The 25,209-nt window shown below is 40.4% G+C and overlaps 4 protein-coding genes across 6 annotated transcripts in view; 2 read left to right on the plus strand and 2 right to left on the minus strand.

Moving 5' to 3' along the window:
• Positions 1–1,780, minus strand: part of LOC133981316 (transcription initiation factor TFIID subunit 4-like) — an 89,695-nt gene extending 87,915 nt beyond the window's left edge. The window contains exon 1 of the mRNA XM_062420023.1: positions 388–1,780. Coding sequence (XP_062276007.1) covers positions 388–1,780 — 1,393 coding nt within the window. The remainder of the gene's footprint in view (positions 1–387) is intronic.
• Positions 1–12,373, plus strand: part of lsm14ab (LSM14A mRNA processing body assembly factor b) — a 137,669-nt gene extending 125,296 nt beyond the window's left edge. Inside the window, exons 2-11 of one of the 2 annotated variants that reach the window (XM_062420027.1) lie at positions 3,695–3,835; positions 4,595–4,758; positions 5,882–6,029; positions 6,736–6,915; positions 7,226–7,306; positions 7,415–7,591; positions 7,958–8,114; positions 9,059–9,085; positions 10,025–10,265; positions 10,352–12,373. In XM_062420027.1, coding sequence (XP_062276011.1) covers positions 3,712–3,835; positions 4,595–4,758; positions 5,882–6,029; positions 6,736–6,915; positions 7,226–7,306; positions 7,415–7,591; positions 7,958–8,114; positions 9,059–9,085; positions 10,025–10,265; positions 10,352–10,375 — 1,323 coding nt within the window. In that variant the 5' untranslated portion in view covers positions 3,695–3,711 and the 3' untranslated portion in view covers positions 10,376–12,373. Of the gene's footprint in view, positions 1–3,524; positions 3,836–4,594; positions 4,759–5,881; positions 6,030–6,735; positions 6,916–7,225; positions 7,307–7,414; positions 7,592–7,957; positions 8,115–9,058; positions 9,086–10,024; positions 10,266–10,351 lie in introns of those variants that run through there. The other variant, XM_062420028.1, reaches the window with a different exon arrangement.
• Positions 12,374–15,404: 3,031 nt separating this feature from the next.
• ss18l2 (ss18, like 2) lies at positions 15,405–16,979 on the plus strand. Its single transcript, XM_062418429.1, has 4 exons — positions 15,405–15,503; positions 15,627–15,703; positions 16,402–16,486; positions 16,588–16,979. Exons 1-4 carry the CDS (start codon positions 15,414–15,416, stop codon positions 16,645–16,647), a joined length of 312 nt encoding a protein of 103 aa, XP_062274413.1. The 5' UTR covers positions 15,405–15,413; the 3' UTR covers positions 16,648–16,979.
• A 154-nt stretch (positions 16,980–17,133) lies between these two features.
• Positions 17,134–25,209, minus strand: part of LOC133981273 (granule associated Rac and RHOG effector protein 1-like) — a 34,625-nt gene continuing 26,549 nt past the window's right edge. For both annotated transcript variants that reach the window (XM_062420020.1, XM_062420021.1), the window contains exons 8-14: positions 24,347–24,444; positions 23,593–23,718; positions 22,333–23,441; positions 21,111–21,276; positions 20,256–20,393; positions 19,803–19,878; positions 17,134–19,210 (exon numbers count right to left, since the gene is read on the minus strand). In XM_062420020.1, coding sequence (XP_062276004.1) covers positions 18,833–19,210; positions 19,803–19,878; positions 20,256–20,393; positions 21,111–21,276; positions 22,333–23,441; positions 23,593–23,718; positions 24,347–24,444 — 2,091 coding nt within the window. In that variant the 3' untranslated portion in view covers positions 17,134–18,832. The remainder of the gene's footprint in view (positions 19,211–19,802; positions 19,879–20,255; positions 20,394–21,110; positions 21,277–22,332; positions 23,442–23,592; positions 23,719–24,346; positions 24,445–25,209) is intronic.

Below are 25,209 nucleotides of genomic sequence, written 5' to 3' on the forward strand. Positions count from 1 at the left end.
GAGATGCTTGGTGTAGATTTAATACTTTGCACCGCTCAGTTGGCACACTGTAGCGCTAAAACTGCTGGGCGAAGGGTTTGATTCCCCCTGGGGCCACATATGCTTCACAGTACAGCTACTGTGATTAAGTGCATATATCAAAAGGTATATTTTACCTCAGGAATATTCACCATCCTATGGCACGTACAATATGCACACAGGATAGTCACTGCAGTATACAAACAAACATAGTAGAAGAACACAGTTTCACACACACAAGCTCCTCATCCTGAAGACAGTCAAACAATCACTGTACCAAACCTGTGAGCCTCAGGTATGGTTATTATAACACACGTGTAAGCAAGCCACAACTTCTTGCTGCTCTCCTCCCCCTCCTGCAAACCTTACCCGGTGGGATGGTAAACCCAGGGGGTAGCTGAATGGTCGTCTGCTGTTGAGGTGGTCTGACAATGAGCTGCGGTGCTACAATCCTTTGAGCTGTTGTAAGTCCAGGACGGGGTTGAGACTGTGCAGTGGCGGCCACAGCAGGTGTCGGAAAGGCAGCTGTGGGCCTGACCATGCTCATAGTAGTAGTAGTCACTGTTGTAGTTTGACCAGTTCCACATACAGTACTAGTTACCACCCCAGTAAGACCAGAAGCAGCTGTGGTCGAGCTCAGAGGCTCGGTTGTCGTTGTAGTTGTTGCAGCTGCTGCTGTAGTAATTGTAGTAGTAGTAGTTGTTGTTGGTGTGGTAACAGAAGACACAGAGGAGACAGTGTTTATTACAGAGTTGACACCACCAGACTGGCTTGACATTACAATTTTGGACTGACAATCGTCTGTTTTGGAAGCCCCAGTGTCTGTGAGCGGTTTGCTGTGGTTCCCCTGTGAGGATGAAGAGGTGATGGGTCCTATACGAGCGCCCTGCTGGACCAAGGCCGAAACACTGGTCCCGTTTCCGTTTTGGGCTATGCTCGCTACAATGTGACTGGGGAGTCTATGCAGAGCGATAGTAGGAGTCCCCCGGTCCAGAGCAAAAGCCGACCGACCTGCAGGCAGACTGGCGTTGGATAAGGTGAAAGTCGAAGTGTTAATAGAGGATGTCACCGCCGGTCGAGCAGAGTTTGTTGTAGCCGCACTGGTGTCCACTGAGCTGACGGTTTCGGTCACCGCCGTGTTGCTGTTCCTCCTCGTCGTTACAGCTGCGCCGTTCAAACTCTTTATCCGAGCTGAAGCGCTCCTCCGCGGCGTGCTTATGCGTTTCCTCGACAGGTTAGCCTCCGTTGACGTCTCACCTGTGCCCGGGGCAACCTTACATCCCCGGCCGGCTGCGGTGCTGATGCTGGCCGGCGGGGATGCCAAAGTTGACCCCCGAGATGCAGCCAGTGTTTTGATGGATGCTCCATGTGATTGCGACCCGCTGCTGCTGCTGGCGTTCACACAGGCAGAGGAGGTGTTGGAGGGCTCGCAGAGAGACGGCGTACAGCCCAGAGAAGGTGAGGGGACAGTTGTATCCGGGCTAGTGTCTTTCGAGTTGATATCCTGGCGCATCTCTGGTTTATTCCGCCGTCCTTGTTGTTGTTGTTCCAGTGTTGTGGTGCCCACCGGAGCTGGCAGCGTTTTTCCTATATGATGGTTAGCGGGGGCCACCGAGCCAGCGCCTCCGTTTGCGTCTGTTTTACCCGCTGGGTTGCTTTGGCCGGCAAGCTGTGACTCCAATGAGCCTACGAGGTCGCTCACAGCTTTTTCATCCACCTCTGAAAAGAGCATATCTTCCAGGGGGTCGGAGGCGCCCGCCATCTCTGATCACAGATCTCTGTCTTAATTTTTTTTTTTTTTTCTACAGTGCGCCTGCGTGTTACTAGGCATTGTGGGAAAGTATCTGACGTCATTAGATCAGGGGGCCATCCTAAAAAATAAATTATTATTATTATCGTTGTTGTTATTATTATTATTATTTTTATTATTATTATTATTATTATTATTATTGTAGTCGTTGTTGTTGTTGTTGTTATTATTATAATTATAATTATTATTATTATTAGTAGTAGTAGTAGTAGTAGTAGTATTAGTAGTATACTAAAACAAGTGCTACAGTATTAATATCGTAAAGATGAAAAAGCCTTGAATAGAAAGGTTTTTTAGGCCTTTTCAATAGGGTCAAAAGTCTGTGCTAGTAAGTATTAGTGTACAAAATTAGAGATGAGGCACCCATGACATACTCTCTAATTTCCCAAGATGTTTAGTTTTATAATTAATAATCCAACAACTTGATTATTAAAATCTTGAAGAGTAAAGCCTATGTATAATTATATATAATATGGGGGCAGGGTAGAGATAGTTGATCGTGTGTAATATCGCGATATAATGAAACAGTTCAATCTCAAACCTGTGTTAAGCACCCTCTTTGATTAATTGACTAATTTGTTCCCCACAAAAGTAACTGCAAAAATGAACTAAACTGCATGTGCAGTCCATATGTGATCATCAGTCATTATATAGTCGCTACACACCACCCTTTGTCATGAATGAGAAGAAGTAGCAATAAGAGGAACAAGATGGCAAATGGCAATCAGCCAATACTGATAGATGCAGCTGAAACAACTGCTGGGAAAACGTTTTCATTGGGAACTAAGAATAGAAATGCATCCATCAACTTTTTTCAATAATACATCATTAGTAAACCCTCAGCCTTATCATGTTGGTCCACATTTGCTATTTGTTGGGATTGGCTTTGGGCTGTTGCCACATTTTTCTTCTTTTTTTTTCACTAGCAAAGTCAAAGGGATATCATTTAAAATGCTTCACAGGTTTTATCCAACTAACTTATTTACACAAAGTCAAAAAATACGTGGATGAGAGAAACACTGGTATATTTATAGTGGTCTTTCCAGCATACAAAACAAGTGGAGAAAATTGTCATGATGTATTGCTGATCATGTCCACTCTTACTTTACATCACTTTGGGAAAATGTATTGTTTGATCCTTGAATATGGCAAGAAACTCTGCTCGTAGTTCTATTGAATTAATTTGCTCATTAATGTGCCCATTTTCTTTAATAAAAATAAGATAAGACAAGTTGTATCTTCATTGATCCCCCTTGGGAGAAATTCAATTTGACACAGCAGTACAGTGGAAAAAAGTAAGGGTGATAGTGTACTAGAAATAGAATCAACAATAAATAAGACAACATAGAATATAATAAATAAACTACTCATTACAGTATATTAGGTATTTGTGTAAATAAATATACAATATATAAAAGTACAATATGCAGAAGTTCCTGAGATTATAAATATGCAAATATTCACAAATCCAAATTTTGAAGTGAAAAAACAAACAAATACATTTTTTCCCCAATGTCTGACTTTACAAGCAAAAACTGTTCAACTATGAGCTTTTCACTGTATTTATGTATGTATTTATCTATTGAACTATATTATTAGACTGAAGTTGGACAGACAAGCTGGTGTAAAGTTGCCAAAGAAATGAATGAATAAAAAGGAAGAGGACGCTGCAGCCTTCCTCCCAGCATGCTGAGCGGCGGGCGGAGCAGCAGCGTGAAGCGGCCCTGTGTGGTGTTATCAGAGAGCAGCTCAGACACGGCGCAGTTTACTGATCCACGTAATGCACTCTTAAAACTACAACTCTGAAAAATAACACACCTGACCTCTCGTTTGATAGAAAGAAACACATCTTGCTGAATTATTGTTAAACCAAGAGAACAAACATGAGCGGAGGAGGAACACCGTACATTGGCAGCAAAATTAGCCTCATCTCCAAGGCCGAGATACGCTACGAAGGAATTTTGTACACCATTGACACTGAAAACTCGACAGTAGCTCTTGCTAAAGGTAAGTTTAATGACCAAAAAGCGGACTACAGTCGTAAAAAACTGTATAAGTTGGTTTACAGAAGTGGTACACGGTGGAAATGGTGAGTAAATTTCGTCGTAGTTAGCTATGTTAGCTAGCTCTTTTAGCTAAGTGGTGCTCTGACGCGAGTTACCGCTGTGCGTCCTTTGTTTACGTTGTGTTTGAGCTAACGATGAATACAAGCCTCTTTCTACACAGTATAAAGTGACACATGAGAGAAAGTCGATGTCCCGTTGCTCCCAGACATGTAATATCAAAGTTTTAAATCATGGGTTGTTAGCAAGGTTCCCTTTAGCGTGTGATTAGTGACTCATAGTTGAACTTTCTGTAGCATTTAGCCTCCTCCAACACCTGAGAGTTTTACTTAAGTCACATTTATTTCTGTGCTCTAAAGCTTCGCTCTCACATTGTTGGCAGGAGTCAGTGGTTATGTAATACAAGTGAACAATACCAGCTAGAAATATTATCCCACCTACATGTAATATGATATGTTAGTTATTTCAGAAACCTTGGTCATTCATGACTTTGTAGTTTGAGTTCAAATATGGTACATTTGAACAGCAAAATTATGTATCCCAATTCAGTGAATTAAAATCACACCATATCACTTCTGTTATGGACACTCAGTCATAAAATGTGTATATATTGCTCATTGCATCTACCTTGAATCTACTCACCCTCAACAAAAAGACTAACAGTATTAATTAATTTCATTTATCCTGTGAACTTTCCCAACAGTTCGCTCTTTTGGCACTGAAGATCGTCCCACCGACCGGCCTATTCCACCTCGGGAGGAAGTGTTTGAGTATATCATCTTTAGAGGGAGTGATATAAAAGACCTGACAGTTTGTGAGCCTCCCAAAGCCACTAGCTCCCTGCCTCAGGACCCTGCAATAGTTCAAGTAAGTCATTTTGTAAATTCTGCATATTTTCTACGAATGTTATAATAGAGCATTGGTCATTTCTTTGAGGTTAATGTCTGGCCATGGCTGATACTTGTTACAAAGCAAATATTTTTATTATGCACGTCCATGACTTTTCCCAAATGTGGTCAGAGTTTAAAAGATTTGCACAAAAAAAGTTAATGAGGGCAAATGTAAAAATTTGATACTGCAGATAGTTCTATCAGTATGGTATCATAATTTTTATTTTATCTAAATTGGGGAGTTTTGTCAATATACTGTTAAAAGACTACCCAGTTAGCCTTTATAATGGAAGACAATTTGACATAACATAATAGGAGAAGCACATGTGTAAATAATGCAATAAATGATTGCTTAATTTCATGTAGTTGCTTCAGTTCCAGATATTAAGTGTGCCAGTTTGCCAGAGACAGCTGAATTCAGCTATCGTTAATTTATGCTATTGATTACAGCTGTGCTTTTCATGCTAAAACAAGTGTTTGCTATTATAAAGTTGCATTTCAGTGAATGGCTCAAGAACACACATTTCATGCATGGATATTGAATGCAACATAAGCAATATGTTAGGAACATAGCCAGTCACATTTCAATGCATAAATTGCTCATAAAGTACATATGAATATTAAATCATTTTTGCACTTAACCCTTTGAACAAATATTATTCCACAACTGACACAGTAATCAGACTGAAAACATCTCCAGCTCCACACGTCAACATTTATTAAATTAAAATTTGCAGCTGATAACATAATAATATTTTTTTATTGTGCCAATAATCATAAACAGTCTTGCACCTCACTGAGGCTCATTGAATGCAAGACCATGCATCTTGTCATGAAACATAGCAGTAAAGATGCTGTGTAGTAAATTAAACTGATGTAGGTTTACATGTGCAACCATGACACTCTGTTTAGTAGTTATGTTGTAGACGAACAATATAGCACATAATGTCTTGAGGGTAATGAATTTATTTTTGTCAATGGTCTGGAATGAATGGACCATAAATGTATTATCCTACGTGCAAGGACATTTGTTAAAGTACTGTTTTTGACAGTCTGTGTTGTCATGTTTTTTTTCAATTGACGGTGTATTTGTTTTCTAGTCATCAATTGGATCCAGCAATGCTGCTTCAGCATCGTCATTCCAGTCTGCTGGATCCTATGCTCCTTTCAGCAGGGCCCCTGTTCCACCATACAGTCAGTTTGGTGTTGCACCACTTGCAGCTCAGCAGTTTGGATCTGCTGCAGTAGGTAAGTGTCTGTTTACTGTGTGGAATTACAGGAAGCACCTAAAAGGAGAGTTGTCAGAATGTCCCTCACACTAATGCAACTTGTGACAAAAGTAAAGGCAACTAATCACTATAAAAAGTTAAAACAAAGCCATCAATGTGTAGGACCACATGTCTGCAGGACCCTGGCCAATAAAACCCTTCATTTCACACCACACTAAGTCAACATGGTGTATTGCATGTTCATGTTTGATTGGCTGTGGCAGGTTAATGCTAAGATTAGAACACAGAGAATCGGTTTCACATCAATGCTACAGTTATTTCTGATGACTATTTAAACAGTTGAACAGTTTTCAAACTTTCAATGTGCTCAGTGTCTCAAATCGGGAGCAGCAGCTGATTCTTGTTGATTTGAATAGAGCACAGCTGCATGTCACCATTTGAATTTCCTGCTGCACACCTGAACCCCATTATGTGTTTAACTGGGATTAGTAGAGAAAATGATGCAACAGGTTCCTAATATACTGTTTTGCTGAAGCTCGAATGAGCTCAAAGAGAAGGCATTTATTTATATATTTTGCTACATTGACACTGATGTATGTCATGTAGCAGCTTTAAACATTCAGTACATCACAAAACTGATTACCTCTGACAGCTTCTTTAAGACAAACTACTCTGCCTCTGAGAATCATCATCACATTGTTTTTTCTTTTCTTTTCTTTTTTTAGCTGGACGCAGTAGTCCTCAGCTGGACTCTTTAACAAAAAGTTCCACCCCTGCATCAGCTGCCCCGGCTCCACCTGCACCTGTAGGACAGAGGAGTCAGGCAGCAGTGGCAGCTCCGAGACCAACCAGCATCTCCACTGGCAGCCAGAAGCCTCCTCCAGACCTCCTGGAGCAGAGAAAAGGTAAAGAGACCTGCTGGGCTTGTCATGATTAATTTCACACTGATAAAAGTTCCTCCAGAGTACTGATGTTAATGACCATTGCTGTTAAAGACACGTTGAAAAATCTATGAGGCAATTAGGCTTTTATATCTAAGTGTAGAAGAGATAGCTGAGCACAAAGTCCTCTAGAGAACTAAATACACAGTTCAGCTTTGGAGTTTAGATTGTTTACATGTTGAACAAACAGAGAAAAGCTGGCTTAACCCGCACAGTCGGCATCTGTGTTGGAGCATTAACACTTTGATGATAAATTGTGTCTCTTGCTGTTCAGCTCCTGAGATTCAGAAAGTGTCACAGCCAGATCATGAACATGGTGCTGTTGAAAACCGTGACCCCAACAAGCATCAGGCTGGTAAGTAGCTTCACTTAACAACAGATATAAACACATTTGATTCATTTCACTTCATTATTTGTAGTAGCTGTTAACTCATAATGGGATATCAATTCTTCATCTTCTCAGCTGGTGCTCAGTTCATCCGCCGCGGCCGTGGAAGAGGAAACCGCAGCAGAGGCAGAGTGAATTTGCGTCGGGATGGCACCATGAAGTTTGAAGAAGACTTTGACTTTGAGACCGCCAATGCCCAGTTCCACAAAGATGAGATTGACAAAGAGCTTCAGACCAAGCTCAAACTGAAAGGTATAGGACCCAGCACACTTTTATACACACATATTGTCCCAAATGTGGAGGTGAATCATAACTTAAAGATAGATCAGGTGACGGGTGTAGTTGTTTGGGGTTTTTTTTAAGGGCTAAACTGTTTTTAATGTTTTATCATACCACTATATCTGCTTGTGAAAACTCATGTAAATGAAGGAATTCAGGTTTGCAGCCACAAGCCTTTCTGTGGTACAAGTAAATGTTGGCTTGATACTGGATCATATTGTATAATATAATTTGCTTGAGTTAATATTTATTGATGGTCTTTGAATCTCCTTGAATGGCGAAAAAGACAAATTAGTGGTTTGATCCAAAAACTATTTTGTTTTTCTAACCAAACCACAGATGACAAGACTGAAAAGGCAGTGAATGGTGAAGAAACAACTGACGCAGAACATCCAGCTACTGAGGGGACCACTGAGGAGGAAGAGGCTGTGATAAACACATGTTACTATGACAAGACCAAGTCCTTCTTTGATAATCTGTCCTGCAATGACTCGAAGTATGTCCGCCTGTTCATAATCAACTCACTTATCACTTGTAGGACTGATTGTAGCACAGTGTCAAAAAAAATTACAGATGCAGGATTTTACCACACTGGAAAGTTACAGAGGCAGTAATTTGCTCTTCTGTCTCAACTCTTAGAAATCAAACTGTAGAATATCACTGGAAATGCCACAAAGTATTCTACCTGCATGTGATGATGACATTAAACTGTCCTGCTGCAAAAACTGAATTCTCTGAGAGCATATGTGCTGTATAAGTGCAGTAGCCACATTGAAGCTAAGGGCGTACTCACACCAGGTGGTCCGTACCCTGCACAAGCAAGTTTGACCCCTGAAGTCCAGTTCATTTGACTAGTGTGATTGCTAACCGTGACGTCAATGATGCAACTGTCCCATTAAATTGCTGCGTTGCATAATTGACAAGGCTCTATAAGGCATGTGTGAGTACGCCCTAAAAAAACGCTGTGATTTTGACACATTGCTATTTGTCAGTCTGAACTTGGCTTCTTGAGATTCAAAATCATTCTGTATAATTCATATAAGGCTTTTAATTAAACCAATTATTCATTGAATTGTATGGAAGCCTATTTCAACCAGTGTGATGAAAAAGGATCCTGTAAGTATAATGATAAACTTTCTCAAAATAGTGACTTCAAAAGAGTTAGTGGCATAATGCCTGAAGATGGCACTGTTCAGTCATTTTCAAGCTAATTCATGAGGTGACAAACATAAATTGGGGGGAGATGAAATGAGAATAAATCATAAAACAAAATGGTCTTAAATTGATTTACAATCTTGGTTTTTCATTATTTTGAAATACAGAACATTTCTCCTTATAATGACTTACAGGATTTTTTTTCATCACATTGGTAATAATCTCTATATAATTGTACTCAATTCATTCACTGAAAGACTTTTGTTTTGTTTTTATCTCTTAAAGCAATGTGGGTGAAAGAGGATTTTCAAGGTAAGTCAGACACTTTCCTTGCTGTATTGAGGGAGGCACCGCAAAGTAAAAGTTATCATGAACAATAGGCACATTTACATATTTTCATGAATGTTGTCATCTGGGAGAATATTTGTTTGTTAATTTGATTCATAGGTTTTTAAAATGCCCCCCCCCCCAACTTTCTCTCAGAGCTCTACATGTCACACAGACACACATTTGGATTTTTTTTAACCAGATAACTAAATTACATGAAGTGGTCTACATAACATAAGTAAACAATATCTTTAGGCATCGTTATTCATCAGATCAATGAGAGACAAGAAAGGTTTAAAGCGATGGTTCCGCGTAATTTCGACCTAGCATCATATGCACCATGACGTCTATCTAACCACCCGCTCCGCTTTTTTTTCTTCATTTTGTCGCAAACTGTTGGAGTTAGAGCCATCAGCCGAATGGCTTAGTACAGGCACTAACGGACCCACCAGTGTATCTCGTAAATTACTCCACTAATAATGCTTGGATTGTTATCAAACTTCTACAGTAGTACAAATAGGGTCTTTACTCATAAATCAATGCATTGGAAAGTGTAAGTAGGCGAAATTACGCCGAACCATCGCTTTAAGTAAATTGCACAATATGCTGCTAAATGACATTGTTAATGTTGAGTTTTTGGAGCTGAAACCTATTTGGCACAATGATTCACACCAGCCTGTTATTAAAATACATGCTATTCAGAATAGTTTTTTTGCCTACATTAATTAAAAACCAATTCATACTGTCTAATTCTTACTTTGTACAATATCTTTACTGAAATAAATTGTTGCAAAATATGAAAAAAAAAAGAGTGCCGTATGCGATCTTAGCTTGTGGTGCCTCCCCGTGATGTCTTGTTGATGTTTTTGTTAAGTTGTTTATTACCAAAAGAGAAGGATCCTGACTGGTCTGTGTCTGTGTCAGGGATCGGAGGTCAAACTGGGCAGAGGAGAGACGAATGAATTCTGAGACATTTGGCATCCCTCTGAGGCACAACCGAGGAAGAGGCGGTTTCCGTGGTCGAGGCTTCATGGGGCCTCGTGGAGGCCGAGGACGGTCGTCTAGCAGAGGCTCCTTTGGACCACCTCGTGGTGCCCCGCCTGGTTTCAGAGGCGGATTCAGAGGTGGCAGAGGAGGCCGTGAATTCTCTGATTTTGAATACGGGGTAAATCTATCAGCCTTTGAAAAGTATTGTTAGTGTATTATGTAGAAACAGTTTGATAACTTATCTAAACCTTTGTTTTCTTCCAGAAGGACAACAAGGTGGCTGCATAGTACTGCAGCAACAGATCCACCAACAATTGAAGCCCCTCATCATGAAAATACTCCAGTTCCAGAAAACTTCTTTGGCCTCGACATTTGACAGTAAGAATGAAGACGTGCTCTCAGTCAGCAGCAGCAGGGTTGACTGCTCGACATCAGGGAGTGCAGCTCCCCCTCTCCACTTTGAGAATGATGATTTTTGTTTTGTTTTTTGCCCCAGATGTTTTGTTTGATAAACAACCACCAGATGGACAAGAACTCATGTAAATACCTTGCTTTGGAGTAATTCTGTATTTTTGCATCAATCAAGTTAATTTCTTACTGAAGTTGTCTTTGATATTGAAAGCTGTATGCAGAGAGCCCACTGATACTGTGAGTGGATCACAGTTCATGTGATCAATAGCTTTATTTTTTATTTGATTTCATCTTTTTGATATTATGATGTATAGGCAACAAAATTCACTGCATTGCCTGTTGCACCGTAACCGTAACCGACACCGTTCTGCGCAGACTTACTCAGTTAGTTTGCAATGCATTCAGTAGTTTTACAGGGAAGTTTGTTCTGTTATCATCCGTTATTTCTCAGTGTAGTAGAGATCAAAACCAGCTGAAAGAAATGTCATTTGAATTGAAAATTATAATGAATGTATGTCCAAATCATTTTCTACGTTGCGCCCCACCAAATTGTGACTTGCCAGACACTCGTTCCTAGTCTTCAGAAATGTAAAATCAGTGTTTAGATCATATTTTCTCCCCTTAAATGTCGCTCAGTAGATGAATTGGGTTTCTGCAAGCCTGTGTTTTCTTAACCTAATACAAGTTCTCAGCAGGAGCCACTCTCTTGATTTATGTATGTGTTTTACAGCATTAGCTTTAGGATTATGTGTTGACTGTAGATTTTTATGTAGGTAGCCAAACAAAGAGCAATCCCATGATTTGTTTCTGTGACAGAGGAACATTCATTAATAATACGGTCCATAGAAGTTGGAAGAAAAGCGTCAAATTTATTTAGTCAAAATCAGCATTGAGAATTTGCTCAAACATGGGTTGGATTTGGATTTTTTTTTTTTTTTTAAAGGTCCCCTGTATTAGTTATTTTGCAAAAATGAATATGCGGGCATTTAGTTGAGCTAAAATAATTGACAGCCAATGAGCACATATGTTTACATCATTTTAGTACCTCTACCTTTCTAGGTCAAAAACATACTGAGCCGTCTATTAAAATACTTTTTTTTTGTATCATCGCCCTTTGAATTGTCGTACAGTTGTCATATACGGGGGGAAAATCCCATTGTGTGTACATTCAGCTGTTCCCACTGAAACTAAGAATATTCCCATGTTGTAAGGATTATGTACTGAAAACGGGAAATGGTGAAAAAGGACTAAATGATGTCTGAAGCATATGTTCAGTAGTAGCATTTTTTGATCAGCCATCTGACCTGTGTGTAGCTCCTCTTCTTGCATTGTTGTCAATGTTAATGTTCTCCAGAGGGAATTTCTTTTTTTAAACCAATTAGAGTGAACAAAGGGACAAGAACTGGATGTGTGTCATTGTGTTCAGGGGAGATGGATTTTTTTTCTTTTTTCGTTTTGGTTCTGATTTGTTGGGACTTGAGGGAGTGCCTTCAGTGTGGGGAATATTTTACAGCTCTCCCTTTAACTTAAAGGTTACCCTTTGACAAAAGTATTGATAGCACTACAAGGTGAAACTAGATCCTTCTCAGTAGCTGTGGTTGTTTAGAACAAGCAGCCCGGTTGTAAATGTGCTGTTTAACTGGATATTGCACAGATCGCTGATCACTGCATGATAGCCGTAGGAACCATCACTTTATATGGGCTTTCGCAATAACCAGTGAGATTGAAATTGCAACTTTAGAGTATTACTGAATTATTAAAAACTGACCTGTTTTCATATGTTTGTTACTCCTTCCAGTCACTGGAAATTGTAAACTGGGACTTGTTTTCTTGAGAATAAGCAAAATTGAGTTTTTACATGAGATAAACAGTTGTACAATATCCACATGTCTGTTGTTTTTATTCTTGATCCACAAGTTCTAACAGACATGCTGCCTCTGCACTTCACACCTTTCTGGATCTAAACTTTAAATTATACCTGTGTCTTTGTATATTAAAACTGTTACTGAAATGATCTGGACACGATGGTGAATTGTGAAATCATGATGTAATTTAATTTTAGGCCAGAAGACATTGCTTTAAATGTAACTAAAGATAAACATCCTTCAGTTCTTCCTAAAACACAAACTTCAAAATAGTGCAAGATAATGTATAATAATGGAATATGAAATCAAACACTTTGACAAAGATCCTACCTACATAATATTACATTTATGTCACTGTTCTCAGATTTAGGGAATTATTTCAATTAAATCTGTTAGTGTAAGTGAATAGAAACACTAATTTCATTTTTATTCAAAAGAATCAGTTCAGATACAGTGCACAGAACCTGTTGTGTTCTTTTTATTATTATTCCTATATATGTTCTTGATACACATATTTAATTACACTGTCTCTTGATTTCTAGTATAATTTCTGTAATTATGAACAGTGGACAAAAGCAGTCCAGGTGTCCCATAAACATACATGAATGCCAGTTCTGACACAGAAGTAACATTTACTCTGTTATAATATAATCTTATTGTTCAACCTGTATTTTAAATGTCTTAGTAAATCATTTTTACTTAGTTAAGAGGATGTGTTACTCTGAGAAATATTGTGTAACTTCAGTCCATATGCTTCTGGGTCAGCGTAGACATTTTGGCCTGAGGGTGGCACAAGTGAACAGTTCATGGTGTGTTTAAAATGAGGAAAAAGCTCATTCTACTGGGACATATACGTACTGGTGGAGTTCAGTATATCTGGTGTAAACATTAAAAAAAAGGAGGCCACCTGAAACACTACGCTGTCCTTACATGACAAATGATTGAAGAGATAGAAGAAAGGCCTCACTAGAAAAAAGACTGTGGAGCTCATGAATGGTGGGATAATAATGAAACATCTATATAATATACATGTTGGTGTTGGGAGGGTGGTGGGCTGGAAATGAGGGTAAGAAAATGTCATTGTTCATCTGAGAATAGGTCACACAGGTTGCAATCATATATTATACAAAAAAAGGCAACTACCCAACTGTAAAATGCATACTGCAGTCAACCAGAAACAGCCCAACATGGAGTGATTCATTACAGAAAATAGAATATGAGGGAAAAAACCACCTTCTTCAGGCATTAAAGAAGGAAAAACAGCATGACTTTTCATTGTCAAGTCGGTCCGTGTATTTTTTGGTCAGTATCTATTGAAAAACAAAACAAATGGTTATTTGATTTTTCGTTTTAAAATACAAAAGATTAAATTGAGATATGAGCTGTTTTTCTTCTTTCTGGTTAAAAAAGGGATGTTAAAATGTTGAAAACAGTTTGATTTTCTTTTCATATTTAGAATAGTAAAACATAAAATCACTGGCAAACAGAAACAAAAATAGGACCCATTTTCTCATATTCTGAGAAGGATGTCTCCATCAAGGCAAGAGTGCAATAAAGATTTTTTTTTTAATCCTGTCTGTGTCTTTCACTTTTTTTGAATTAACAAATCCTCCATTTATGAAGTTGATAATGTTCATTTTTTGTTTAAACTGTTTCAGTGTTGTTTCTAATCTATGAAGGTGCCAGATTGTACTACTGTTTAAATGTACTGCACCATACTGACAGGGATTTCTAATCTTGTGTCCACCCCATTATATCAATGAGGTGAGGCTAAACAAGAGAAAACACCTCTCTGTATAATGAAATATACAAACAGCCTCCAAAATGACCACACAAAAACAACATCAGCTCTCTACTTAAAAGAGGTACCAACCACAACCATGACAAATAAAATGTCAAACTGAATGTGTTTATTACAATGCAGCTCCTAGAGTCTGTTATAGTCGCACTGCTGGTTTGTTGAGGTTTGTTGCTGCAGTAAAATATGTCAGTTTACCTGTTCCAAATCTCCTGCTGACTTCAGCCTACGCTATAAATGATGCTCCAGGAGCTGCTCTGTGGTCGGGGCTGGAACTCCAGAAACCAAGTCAAGCTAAGGTGGGTGTGAGGGATGCATCATTCTGTTTCTGGGCTTCCCCTCGTCATCACCCAGACGTCTGGCTCAAGTCTGGCAAGTAACTGTCATCCTTTGGAACTGCAACAGCATATAAACTCCAAGACTCTTTGTTTCAGATTTAGCTAAAGAAAAAAACACAACAATCTGTATATGATGACATTTTAATTTAGTTTTTGTAGTACTTCTATTTGTAATTGTAATTATAAATACATGTTAATCAGTGGTTAAGTAAAATAGTTAGGTTTAACATACAGCAAAATACCATCCCTGTTTTTCATTGCTGTTCTGTGGACATGATGGTTATAATCCAGGCCTCTATGTACATCAAGATGTGGTTGTGAAATGGTTCCAGTTCTGCAGTTGATCAACATGTAGTATAAATGGCAAATTATAAATAACTTTAAACATATTTTGTCTGATATACGTTTTGTGTGTTCATGAATTGGCGCCACCTGCAGCCCTTCTCTGTGATAGATACATATGTGACGGTCTGTCGGTTCGTGTTCAACAGTGTTTTCCCCGACACGGACAGGATTTTTTTTTAAATTATTGATCTTAATTGCGCTCTTGCCTTGATGATGACATCCGGCCTTCAGAATATGTTTATGTTTGCCAGTGATTTTATTTGTCATTATTCTAAATATGAAAAGAAAATCAAACCATTTTTCTGCTACCAAGTTCTGCTCATCCCTTTTTGACCAGGAAAAAGAAAAACAGATCGTATTTCAATTGAACGAAAATCAAATAACCACTCCTTTTTTTTGTTTTCCGATACTCATTCCTGAAAAGAATGTAATTTTTCCCCCTGTTGTTACACCCTGAAGTCCAGTAGGTGGCGGTAATGCGCCTCTAAACTGGGTTGTCAAGCGGGAATAAACACTGAAGAAGAAGGAGGAGGAGGCGCGTAAGCAGCTGGAGAGAGGAGTACGAGCCCATGTACGAGGGAGCCGCGAACATGTCGATTGTTTTTGTGCCAAAGAAACTCCGAGGAAAGGCTAAAATAAACCAAGAAACGATACAGAGGGTAGGTCAACAGTAAAGATGACATCATGTTGTGTCCAGTGTTTGGTTAAAGTGAAGCTTCATTTCCACACGGTGACATAGTGTGTGTTAGCCTGTATGTTAAACTTGTGTTTATGTCTTTTAGCTGCTGGATGAAAACGATCAGCTGATAAGATGTATCACAGAGTACATGCAGAAAGGACGGGCAGTGGAGTGTGTGCAGTAAGTACTCAGGGGTGTCTGCTTCATTTTCACTGTTTCTCTAAATGGGAATCGTTTGTAAAGCTATTACTATTGCATCACATAATATTTGCTGTATCTTTCCTCTGAAGCAAAAGTATACAGCTGTGTATTATCTTATGTGTGTTGGGGTCTTTTGTAAGTTATAACAGGATTCACTGAGTTAGTATAGGAACAATTAAATATGTTTCATATCTAAGCATCATTATACATCTATAGCTGCTTGGTACCCTTTTGGCTGGGGGCCCCAGGCTGTTGTTTGCCTCCAGTAGTTCTCAAAGTGGGCTCCTGTGAACCCCAGGGGTCATTAAGGGGGTTACAGGGGGTCTATAATTTATTTTCACTATAGTTCCATCCATAAGTAACACAGTGACAGAGTGTGTGTTTTGGTCATGGGTTTCATGCACTTTCTTGTATTAAAACGTCAAAAAGCAAAAATCCTATCAGATGGGGTCCATGGTGTAATTAATGTTAGTTTAGGGAGAACTACCTTGCCTAATGGTAAAGTCTGACCCCCTGGACATGATGGAGCAAAAACACCATCAGCTGCTAAATATTTAGATTTCACTAAACTTCAGCATCAAACATGTGTCTGCACACTACTGATGTTGTGTTGTTTTACACTGGGAGTTTTTCAGCTGTTTTTTTTTTTTTTTTTTTGTCTTCTACTTCTACAACAGATACCAACAGATCCTGCACCGCAACATCGTCTATCTGGCAACCATAGCTGACGCCAGCCCGGACAACGTGCCTCCATCGTCAAATGTAAGAACATTCACAAAGCATGTCTAATGACTATAGTAACATTATTAGTGATCTGTACTAGTGGCGTTTCTAATATGTTGTGTTGTTGTATCTTTTTGCAGTCCGCATCTAATGAAACATCTGTCTCCAGACCACCTGTGAATGGACATGGAGGGACATGATGATGCAGCTTCTCAGTCACTGCATTAGGAAAATGTTTTTTTATATCACAAGACAGTGTATTTATAATGTTCAATTTGAACTGTTTTCAGTAATGTAAGCTTTTCAGTGATGCTGTGAGTAGCTGTGTATATAAAATGTGTCAAAAAGTCTATGAATTTCGTGTAAATAGTTTTCTGCTAGGTAAATAGGCATCATGAAAATGATGTTTTTGTTTGTTTGGTTTTTTTTTTTTTTACATATATCTGGCAACACGGGCCTGGATATTTAAAATCTTGAAGGCTGTTTATTAAAATGTGAAATTGTAAACAAATTTAATGTACATTAAAACATTTTCCAGGAATTTTCTTGATGTCAGTTGTTGAAATCAGTACAGAGACCACTTTGTCTCAGCATGCAGCATAGCAGCAGTTCAGGACAGTTTGACCATAACGTTCACAAAGGAAAACGACTCTTCAGCACAAAAACACAAAGACAGCATGTCGAATTGCTAGTCATTTTTATTCATTTTTTGCATTGCTGGTACACTTTGAGAGATTCAGTTGCCAGCTCAAGAGAACAATAAGCAACATAAGCCAAGCAGTCCCCCCCTTCATATCAGGGCAACATGTTTTTATTATTATTTTTTCTTTTGTAGAAGCCACTAGTAAACCATTTGACACAGCTGAAAAAGCTAACAGTTACAGTCCAAGGTCTGTAATCATGTCTTAAAAAAGGCTGCAACAGTTAGGGAGATAACACAGACAAAAAGCAACAAACCCTATATCTTGATTGTGCAAAGCACATTAACTATAAAAAGATATATATTTATATGTATATACAGCAAACAATTCTCTGTAAACATGTTAAGTATGTTAGTTTTCTGAAAACATGGTGTCATTTCATAAATACAGGCAACATTGGCATCCGCAAACATCACAAAAAGATAACATTCTGGGCTTTTAAATGCAGCCCATTGCCATAGAAACCGAAGAAACAAGGGCTCCAAAACACCCTCATCACACAATGTTTTAGTGTTTAGCATGGCATATTTGGTAACGTTTATAGATAGATGGTGTAGTTCAACTCTGTAGGAAAAAATGTGCTTTTTCACATATTGGGAGGTGGAAAATAATGTTTTTTTTTATGTAATATGCCTACAAGAATACTAACATACAGTAATGGTATAACATGTAAGAAAAATACAAAAATAAGATTAATACTGTCAATAATTGTACAAGAAAAATATTGTATTAAACAAAAGAAAAAAAGTTAGATTTATGGGAGTTAGTGTCAATCTGGAGCAAACAACCGCCAATTAGAGAGGAGGAAATGAATGCGCTTCTGGGTGTGAAGATGTTCCCTAATGCTCTCATCCAATAGGGTGTGTAACTTCACGGGTTGTCAATAATCTCAGACCGCCTCTATTCTCATCTCTCTTCAGCACCATTCATCTTCTGAACAACGCTTTGGTTGGAAATAATATTTCTGCAAGTGCTATCAATACCAACATGGCACATAGTTACTGCTATAATTCTTAACTCTGGTCAGTTGTTGAAAAAAGTAGTGTATTTCTCTCAAATTACACCTCTGCAGTGACTTACTATATTTATGCTGAGCCTGCTCAAAGCCTCTTAATAAAAAGAACTAAATATTTATATTTCAACTTCAGTATTTTACAAGCTATGAAACAGTAGATGGTAGCTGTATTCTCTGTCATCTTGCGTGAGATTTGGCAGTTACAGCTATGTAGACACAGTATATTTGTTATGGGCAAAATGAGAGCGTTTCAAGCCCCTGCCCCCGTGTAAATCCCCCTCCTTTACACACACACACACGCGTTTCAAGCCGCAGAAGCAAGTGGGTGACGGCCGTGCGCGTCTCCAGCTCTTGTCTGAGGAGACGTCAGCTCAACAGACAGAGAAACAACCACTAGGCTAACTGCTGCCGGCATGCATCTTTCGTCGTTTAAAACATGGCAGTTCAAAAAACTTCAAAATACATCTCTTTTTCAAATGGGGATGTCTGACATGGAAAAATATAGATATAAAAATGTTGAGCCAGTGTGTATACTTAAATTTTTGCCTCTGAGGCTGTGAAATCTTCCAATTCAGTGGGTGTGGACTGTAATTGGCGGCAGCTCGGCCCGCTCAGTGGCTCGTCTCACGGAGCAGCAGGTCCTCCGCTCCTCTTCACCGCGGACTGGGATCAGTACTGGTGAAGGTAGGAGGGCCTGTGCTCATGTTTGAGAGGGAAAGATTTAAAGCCCTTGGTCATGGGTTTGTGTTGTTGTTGTTGTTGTTGCTGCTGCTGCTGCTGTTGCTGCTGTTGTTGTTGTTGTTGCTGCTGCTGCTGCTGCTGCTGCTGCTGCTGGGTGAAGGGAAAACCGGAGGAGATTCCGGAGGAGGGGGAGCAGTCGCTGGCAGTGGACCACACGGGAGACTGCAGCATCTGCATGGAGTCGCTCCACTGGGAGGACGGAGGGATGTTCATCTGGTACAAGGAAGAGCTGGGATTGGGCATGGTGTTGGTGTGGGTGGAGTGCTGCCATGGCGCTTTGGGAGGCCAGGTTTTAGTTTTGCTGTCCTGTGGAGAACGTGGAATAGATCAGACATATAATCAGAAACGAGGTTCACCAAAACATAACAATTTAGACAAAAGATTAAATCCTAAAGTCTAACAATCTTTGAGTGGTATCGTAAAATGTGCAAATAATTCTGATGTTTCATCGGTGGTAAGAGAGCCACATAAGAAATTCATGTTGCCCATAAAAAGAGAAACCATCATTTTCCAGCATGTCTCAACCTCATGAGAGTCTTGTGGTTAATTTGTAAAGGGAATAAAATGTGAACAGTTTGTCAATATTGTCCAAATCTCATGTGTGTACATTTGGTTAAAATGCAGCCATACAACATCCCAGAAACCCAAATGAGTTCCAAAATGTAATGAGTGACAAAGCCTACATATCATTTTGTAACATTTTGTTGTGTCGAGAAAAGCTGAGCAAAGGATACTGTTGCTCAGCTGATTTGGGGGATGTTTTAACTGGAAGCTCAAGACACTACAAACATGCCTTGAGAGGCAGTAAGACAAATTAAAGTGTTTTATACAGGAGGTTTGTGAGCTGTGATTCCTCTGGTTGCTTAGATTAAGCAATCTGGGATGGCTTCATCTTTACCTGGTTATCATCCCCGATGTGATGGAGAGGTGGTGAGGGCAGGGTGCATGCCTCTGGCTCACCACAGCTGTGTTTTCTGCAGACAAAGATTTTTACATTGAAACTTATCACATACAGCTGGAGCATTTGATCACAGCTGAGCTCCGGCACACACTTTTACTGTGATGATAAAACAACAGTGAGGGAGCAGATATAAGGTGCAGACACAAGTTATACATCCTATTTTGTGCAATATAGTGTATACCAACAAGTGTGTGGTAAAAAGGAAGGAGAGGAAAGATCACAGTTTAGCCATGTGAATGCGGAATATCGACAAGTGGAGCTCAGGTAATTGTGTTTGTGACAATTACCAGTGCAGCTACAATGTTGTCTCTACCAGCAATACTTAACATAAAGCCAGTATCCTCTTGTTGTCACTAGTGTCAATTCGAGATTTTTTAAAATTGTATTTACCTCCTTTGCTTAACCGCCGCTACAAGGTCCGGCCCCGAAAACATGGAGAAAAGACTGTCACCATTGGCAGAAGACGTCTCATCACTGGAGCTGGCAGAGTCCCCCTGATTGGCTGACCAGCTGCTGTTTACAGCCTCACTGAAGAGACAAACCAGAGGAAGTTTTAGCAGTTTATTTATACTCCTAACAATGTGCTGTTTTAAGGTACCGCATGTTTACGTTTATTTGATGATGCCTGAACACCCTGATGACACAATCTGAGAAAAATGCTGTAGTGTATGAAATTGCAAAAGTGAACTTTTTTTTGCTTTTAGAAGTCTAGCTGACATAGAATGGTTGTTTCATTTGTTGACTATATTTCCACATGTAGCAACTTTTACAGAAAGTCCTGGTCCTATTTCATGACAAAAGATTTAGAGAAGTGGTTAAAAAGTGAATCCATTTAATACAATCTTTCATCATTGTTTACAAGTTGTGTACAAGCACAGTAATGGCCTCTTGTTTACTTCTCTGGATGAAGCTGTAAACAAGATGGTACTGTCTCACATTTGTGGGAGGAATTAAATGACAACAGTCATGATTAATGTGGTAAATGCCTCACGTATCTATGATGGCTGCCACATTAAGAACTAAATCGAAACATCACTCAACACTAATGTGTGCTATGTCGAAACGAAGCTTTAAATAACAGTTCAGCACTTTACTGCTGCCTGAAGTACATCTTGAACAATGGCATCAGGCAGTGTGTGTGTGTGTGCGTGTGCGTGTGCGTGTGCGTGTGTGTGTGTGTGTGTGTGTGTGTGTGTGTTTTCACATGTTAAATCGTGATTTAAGTTACCACGTATGGATACCTACCCCTCACTGTAGTACTCTGGGTGGGACCAAGTCCTGTGCTGCTCATCAGGCATTGGCCAGTTACTGCGAGTGTTACTGGGGCGACGGATGTGCTGCACCTGCCGTTTCTGCTGCATGGCCTGACTGACGCCGGCGACGTAACGTGCGAACTCCGGGTCAGAGCCGACTGCGCGTGGAAAGGGAGGATAAACACAACTATGAGTTTCTGACACCCTCAGCTTTTCTCTTTTGCTCCCTAGAGCTCAATCCGTCGAGGCAGACTGTCTACCACAGCAGAAAAATCACAATGGGCGTAAGTCAACCCTGCACAAAAGGCCTCGATCGCAATCAAAAGAGTCTGCTGCACTGTAAAAATAGCAACTGGCGCAATCTAAATTCAGCATAAACAGTCAACTTACGGTCGCCGCCGCCGAAAACAGCTGCTCATACTATCTGACCTACGTTGACCATTTTATTCTGAACCGGGTGCAGTGTTGTCCTAAATATGCCCGAATGCTTAGAGGGATAATGTAACAAATAGAATCAAATACATTTTTAACACTCAACCTGGCAGTATGATGCCACATCTGTACAAGATATTTGAAATACTAAATAAAACTTCCATGCACTCAGGGACTCATTTATTGCCTCTTTCATGACACTGTTTATTTAAATGTAAAAATGCTGCCTTTTGAGCATATTTATAAACACTTGTATAGTCGTCCCTCTTGAAGTCTAATCTGATTTTCATTTATGGGACAATAAAGACTTCAATTTAGATGAGAAACTTTCTCACTGCAAGCATCTTACTGTTTTCAGTTTGAATATATGGCCAGGATGTAACTCAGGACACCCATGCTCCTGTTGTAACATTAGTCTCCTGATATAATGAAGCTTGAACTAATAACAGCATTCGTAAGTCATAAAAACCATTGTAGGCAAAGTTTTTTTAGTTTAAAAAAAAAATAAAAATGTAACAATGGTGTCAGAAGTCAGTCAGTATCAACGTTTTAAAATGAGGCAGCGCATGTGCAGGCAATGCCTGCCTGTAAGGAAAATGTAGGACACAAAAGGTAAATATTGAATTTTTGGACCTACAGTGCAGAAACTTTACTTTGACTTTTACTACAATAATCTCCAATATGCCCAAAACCTCTACAACAACATCATTTTTTTTGTTTTGGGTTGAATAATATAGTTTAATATTTATGATCTACATGAGAAATGATACGATCTACATTACCTGCCGGATCGAAGGGCAGCGTGTCTCCCAGGACTCCAAACACTCCCTCGCTCTGGTCTCTGTTGGGCCAGGTGTTGTTTCGGGGCCCCTGGGGCTTCTGACCCAGCATCTCTGACATGACACTGTCCATGTAGGTACTGACCAGGCCCAGACTGTACAAGTCTGAGCTCAGATCTGGCAGTCCAGGGGAGCCCCACTGCCCAATGGGACCCAGGGGTGACAGCCCTGCTGGGGGGCCTTGGGGTGGGGGCTGTTGCCCAGAAGTGCCGAGCCACTTGCTTGCCACTCGCTGCTGTGGCAGAACCTGGGGCGGGGTCTGCTGAGGAGGGAGCTGAGGAGGCGGTGGCTGCTGCTGACTGATGGGCTGCAGGAGGTGCTGGTAGTACTGCAGGGCCTGTGGGGAGTGCTGCTGAGGCGGAGGTGGGGGCTGTTGCTGCTGCTGCTGCTGCTGTTGTTGCTGCGGTGGAGGAGGTGGCTGTGGTTGTGGCTGAGGCTGCTGCTTCTGCACCGACGGTGGAGGCTGAGGCTGGGGCAGGGTCTGAGTCGGGGGCTGTAGGGCACTGTGAGAGATAGCCTGGGAGGTTGGCGGAGGTCCACTGGGGGGCTTCAGCTCCGCAGGGTTTGCAGACGCCACAGAGTTCCTCCTCTTGACCAGGGGAGAGGCCTGCTGGGATTTTCCCATGTTGAATCCTGAGAGAAAGTCGATGACATCCTGCATCTCTTGGTCAGTAGGAAGGTTCATCCCCTGGTCATCAGACACTAAACCGTTGGCCAGCTGGTTCTGCTGGGCAGAGTCAGGGGTGCAGGACAGACCGCCCATCTGCAGGATGCTGTGTAGCCTCCCGTCATTGTGGCCCACGCTCTTGGCCTTGTCCTCAGAGCTACTGCTTGTTAGCATGCTGCGAGACGGGGTGCTGGGGATGGAGTAACTGCCCCCACTGTTAGAGCTGGATGAGACCTTCTTGGTAAACTTGGAAGTCAGCTTGGATATCGTTTTGGGCAATCCACTAGAGGTTTTGGAGCTGGTGCCCAGAGGCATATCCACCTGGCCGCCATACTCTGTGCTCTCCCTCTGCAGCTGTAACTGAATAGTTGGCAAGGCTTGCTCTCTATTAAGTGGAGGAGAAAGACATTTATTTGATTATTTAGTATCAAAAGGTACTTAATGCATGAATATGAATTCACTTGACCACATCTCAACAGGTACAGGCTCATATCTCCACTTGTTAGATGATTCATTATTATTTAAAATCCACTCACTTCCTCTCCTTCCACCTGTTGATGTCGAACACTGCTGTGTAGAGCACGTCTACCAGACCGAGTGTCTTCTCTGGATCCAGGCTGCGCTGGAGCAAGGACATGGTGGCTGGGTCCTCCTTCAGACACCTGAGCATGTACGCGCACACACAAACACGTACAACAGGACAGGACATGAATCAAACACAATGTCTCACACACAAAAGCCCAGGTGCATCTGCTGAATAGATGATAACTTGACACGTGATAGTTATGAATAAGAAAAAAAGAATAAGAGCTGACAGGACACTTTTTCAGCTCCCAGACTGTCTACATTTCAACTGCTCCTAATCTCGATGCCAATTCAAACTTCACACACACGACTGTACGTCTATAAATTACAAGTAGAATGTGGTTTATGAAGGGAGATGCTTTCCCTTTCCTCAAATAATACTATCTTGATCACAAGATGTACCCTGTATTCCACTTAATTGCTACAGTTAGTATTTAGTTACTATCCTCTCTCGCCTCTCATGTCTGACTGTGTACATTAGATTAACATATGCAACTTGTCCGGTCAACCGGCTAGTTTGACAATTTGCTGTGTACATAACATAAAACCACATGAGCAAATATTGGTGTATGTAAATGTAACACGTTAATATTCCATATTTTTTACATGTCTCTGTAAGAATGATTATTTTTCTGTATTTTAGTGTGACACCGACAATGAGATGGGAGTATTTATTGAGCCTTTAAAAGTTTTTGCTGTACTTACCATGTGGAGGGAACCTGAACCACCACCTTGGATCCCTCCAAAGTTATCTGGGGAGCGTAGGCCTCCTTGTTCTCAATCTGAGCTGTATCAACAACCACCTGTTGCACACATAAACATTTTTTCATAAACAATTATTATTATTATTTTTTTTTTTTACAGCCTTTTATCTTCTATGCATATAAGAAATACCCTAAGGTGTACTGTATAATGACCTTTTTCTTTCTTTTTTTTTTAACACATCTTCCAGCATTGTGTAATACAGCACAACCAAACCAAGAGTCTTAAACAGGAGAGACTGGTTTTGTGCTCTTTTTTTGCACTTTTACCAACCATGGTAACATAGAAAAACCTTACAAACCACAAAGAGAAGTCAGAGGTTTTTCTGCTGGCATCCGGCACTAATTTCCCACTGAGCAGAGAGAGGAGGTTCAAGGTGAGAAAGCCGAATGCGTTCAATCAGCCAGTGGCAACAAGCAGGCTGGCCTTCATGCCTGCTGCTTGTCAAATATATTAGCAAGTTCTTTGAAAGTGGCCTTGGCTCCTGGAGACCCACACAGCTGGGTCACAAAGAGGGAGGGAAGGTGGGAGGAGTCGACTTCCTGTATTGCAGGAAGTTACTCCATTGTTATTAAAAGGGCAGGTGTATCCTTGGAAACCCCATGCTGCCCTTGTGAGGGAGCAACAACATAGACACAGAGAGTTTTTCAGCAATGTCGAAACGCACGCAATAAGGTCACTGAGGGCAGGAAGAAGAAAGAACAGCGGCAAAATAGACGAGCTCAAGTTCTTCGCTGGTTTCCCAAAGTCATGACTAGAAGGAAAAACAGGGAGTCCCTGTTGAGTAATGCTTCCAGGAAAGAAAA

This window comes from Scomber scombrus, chromosome 1 (genome assembly GCF_963691925.1).
Source record: "Scomber scombrus chromosome 1, fScoSco1.1, whole genome shotgun sequence".
Classification (NCBI taxonomy): domain Eukaryota; kingdom Metazoa; phylum Chordata; class Actinopteri; order Scombriformes; family Scombridae; genus Scomber; species Scomber scombrus.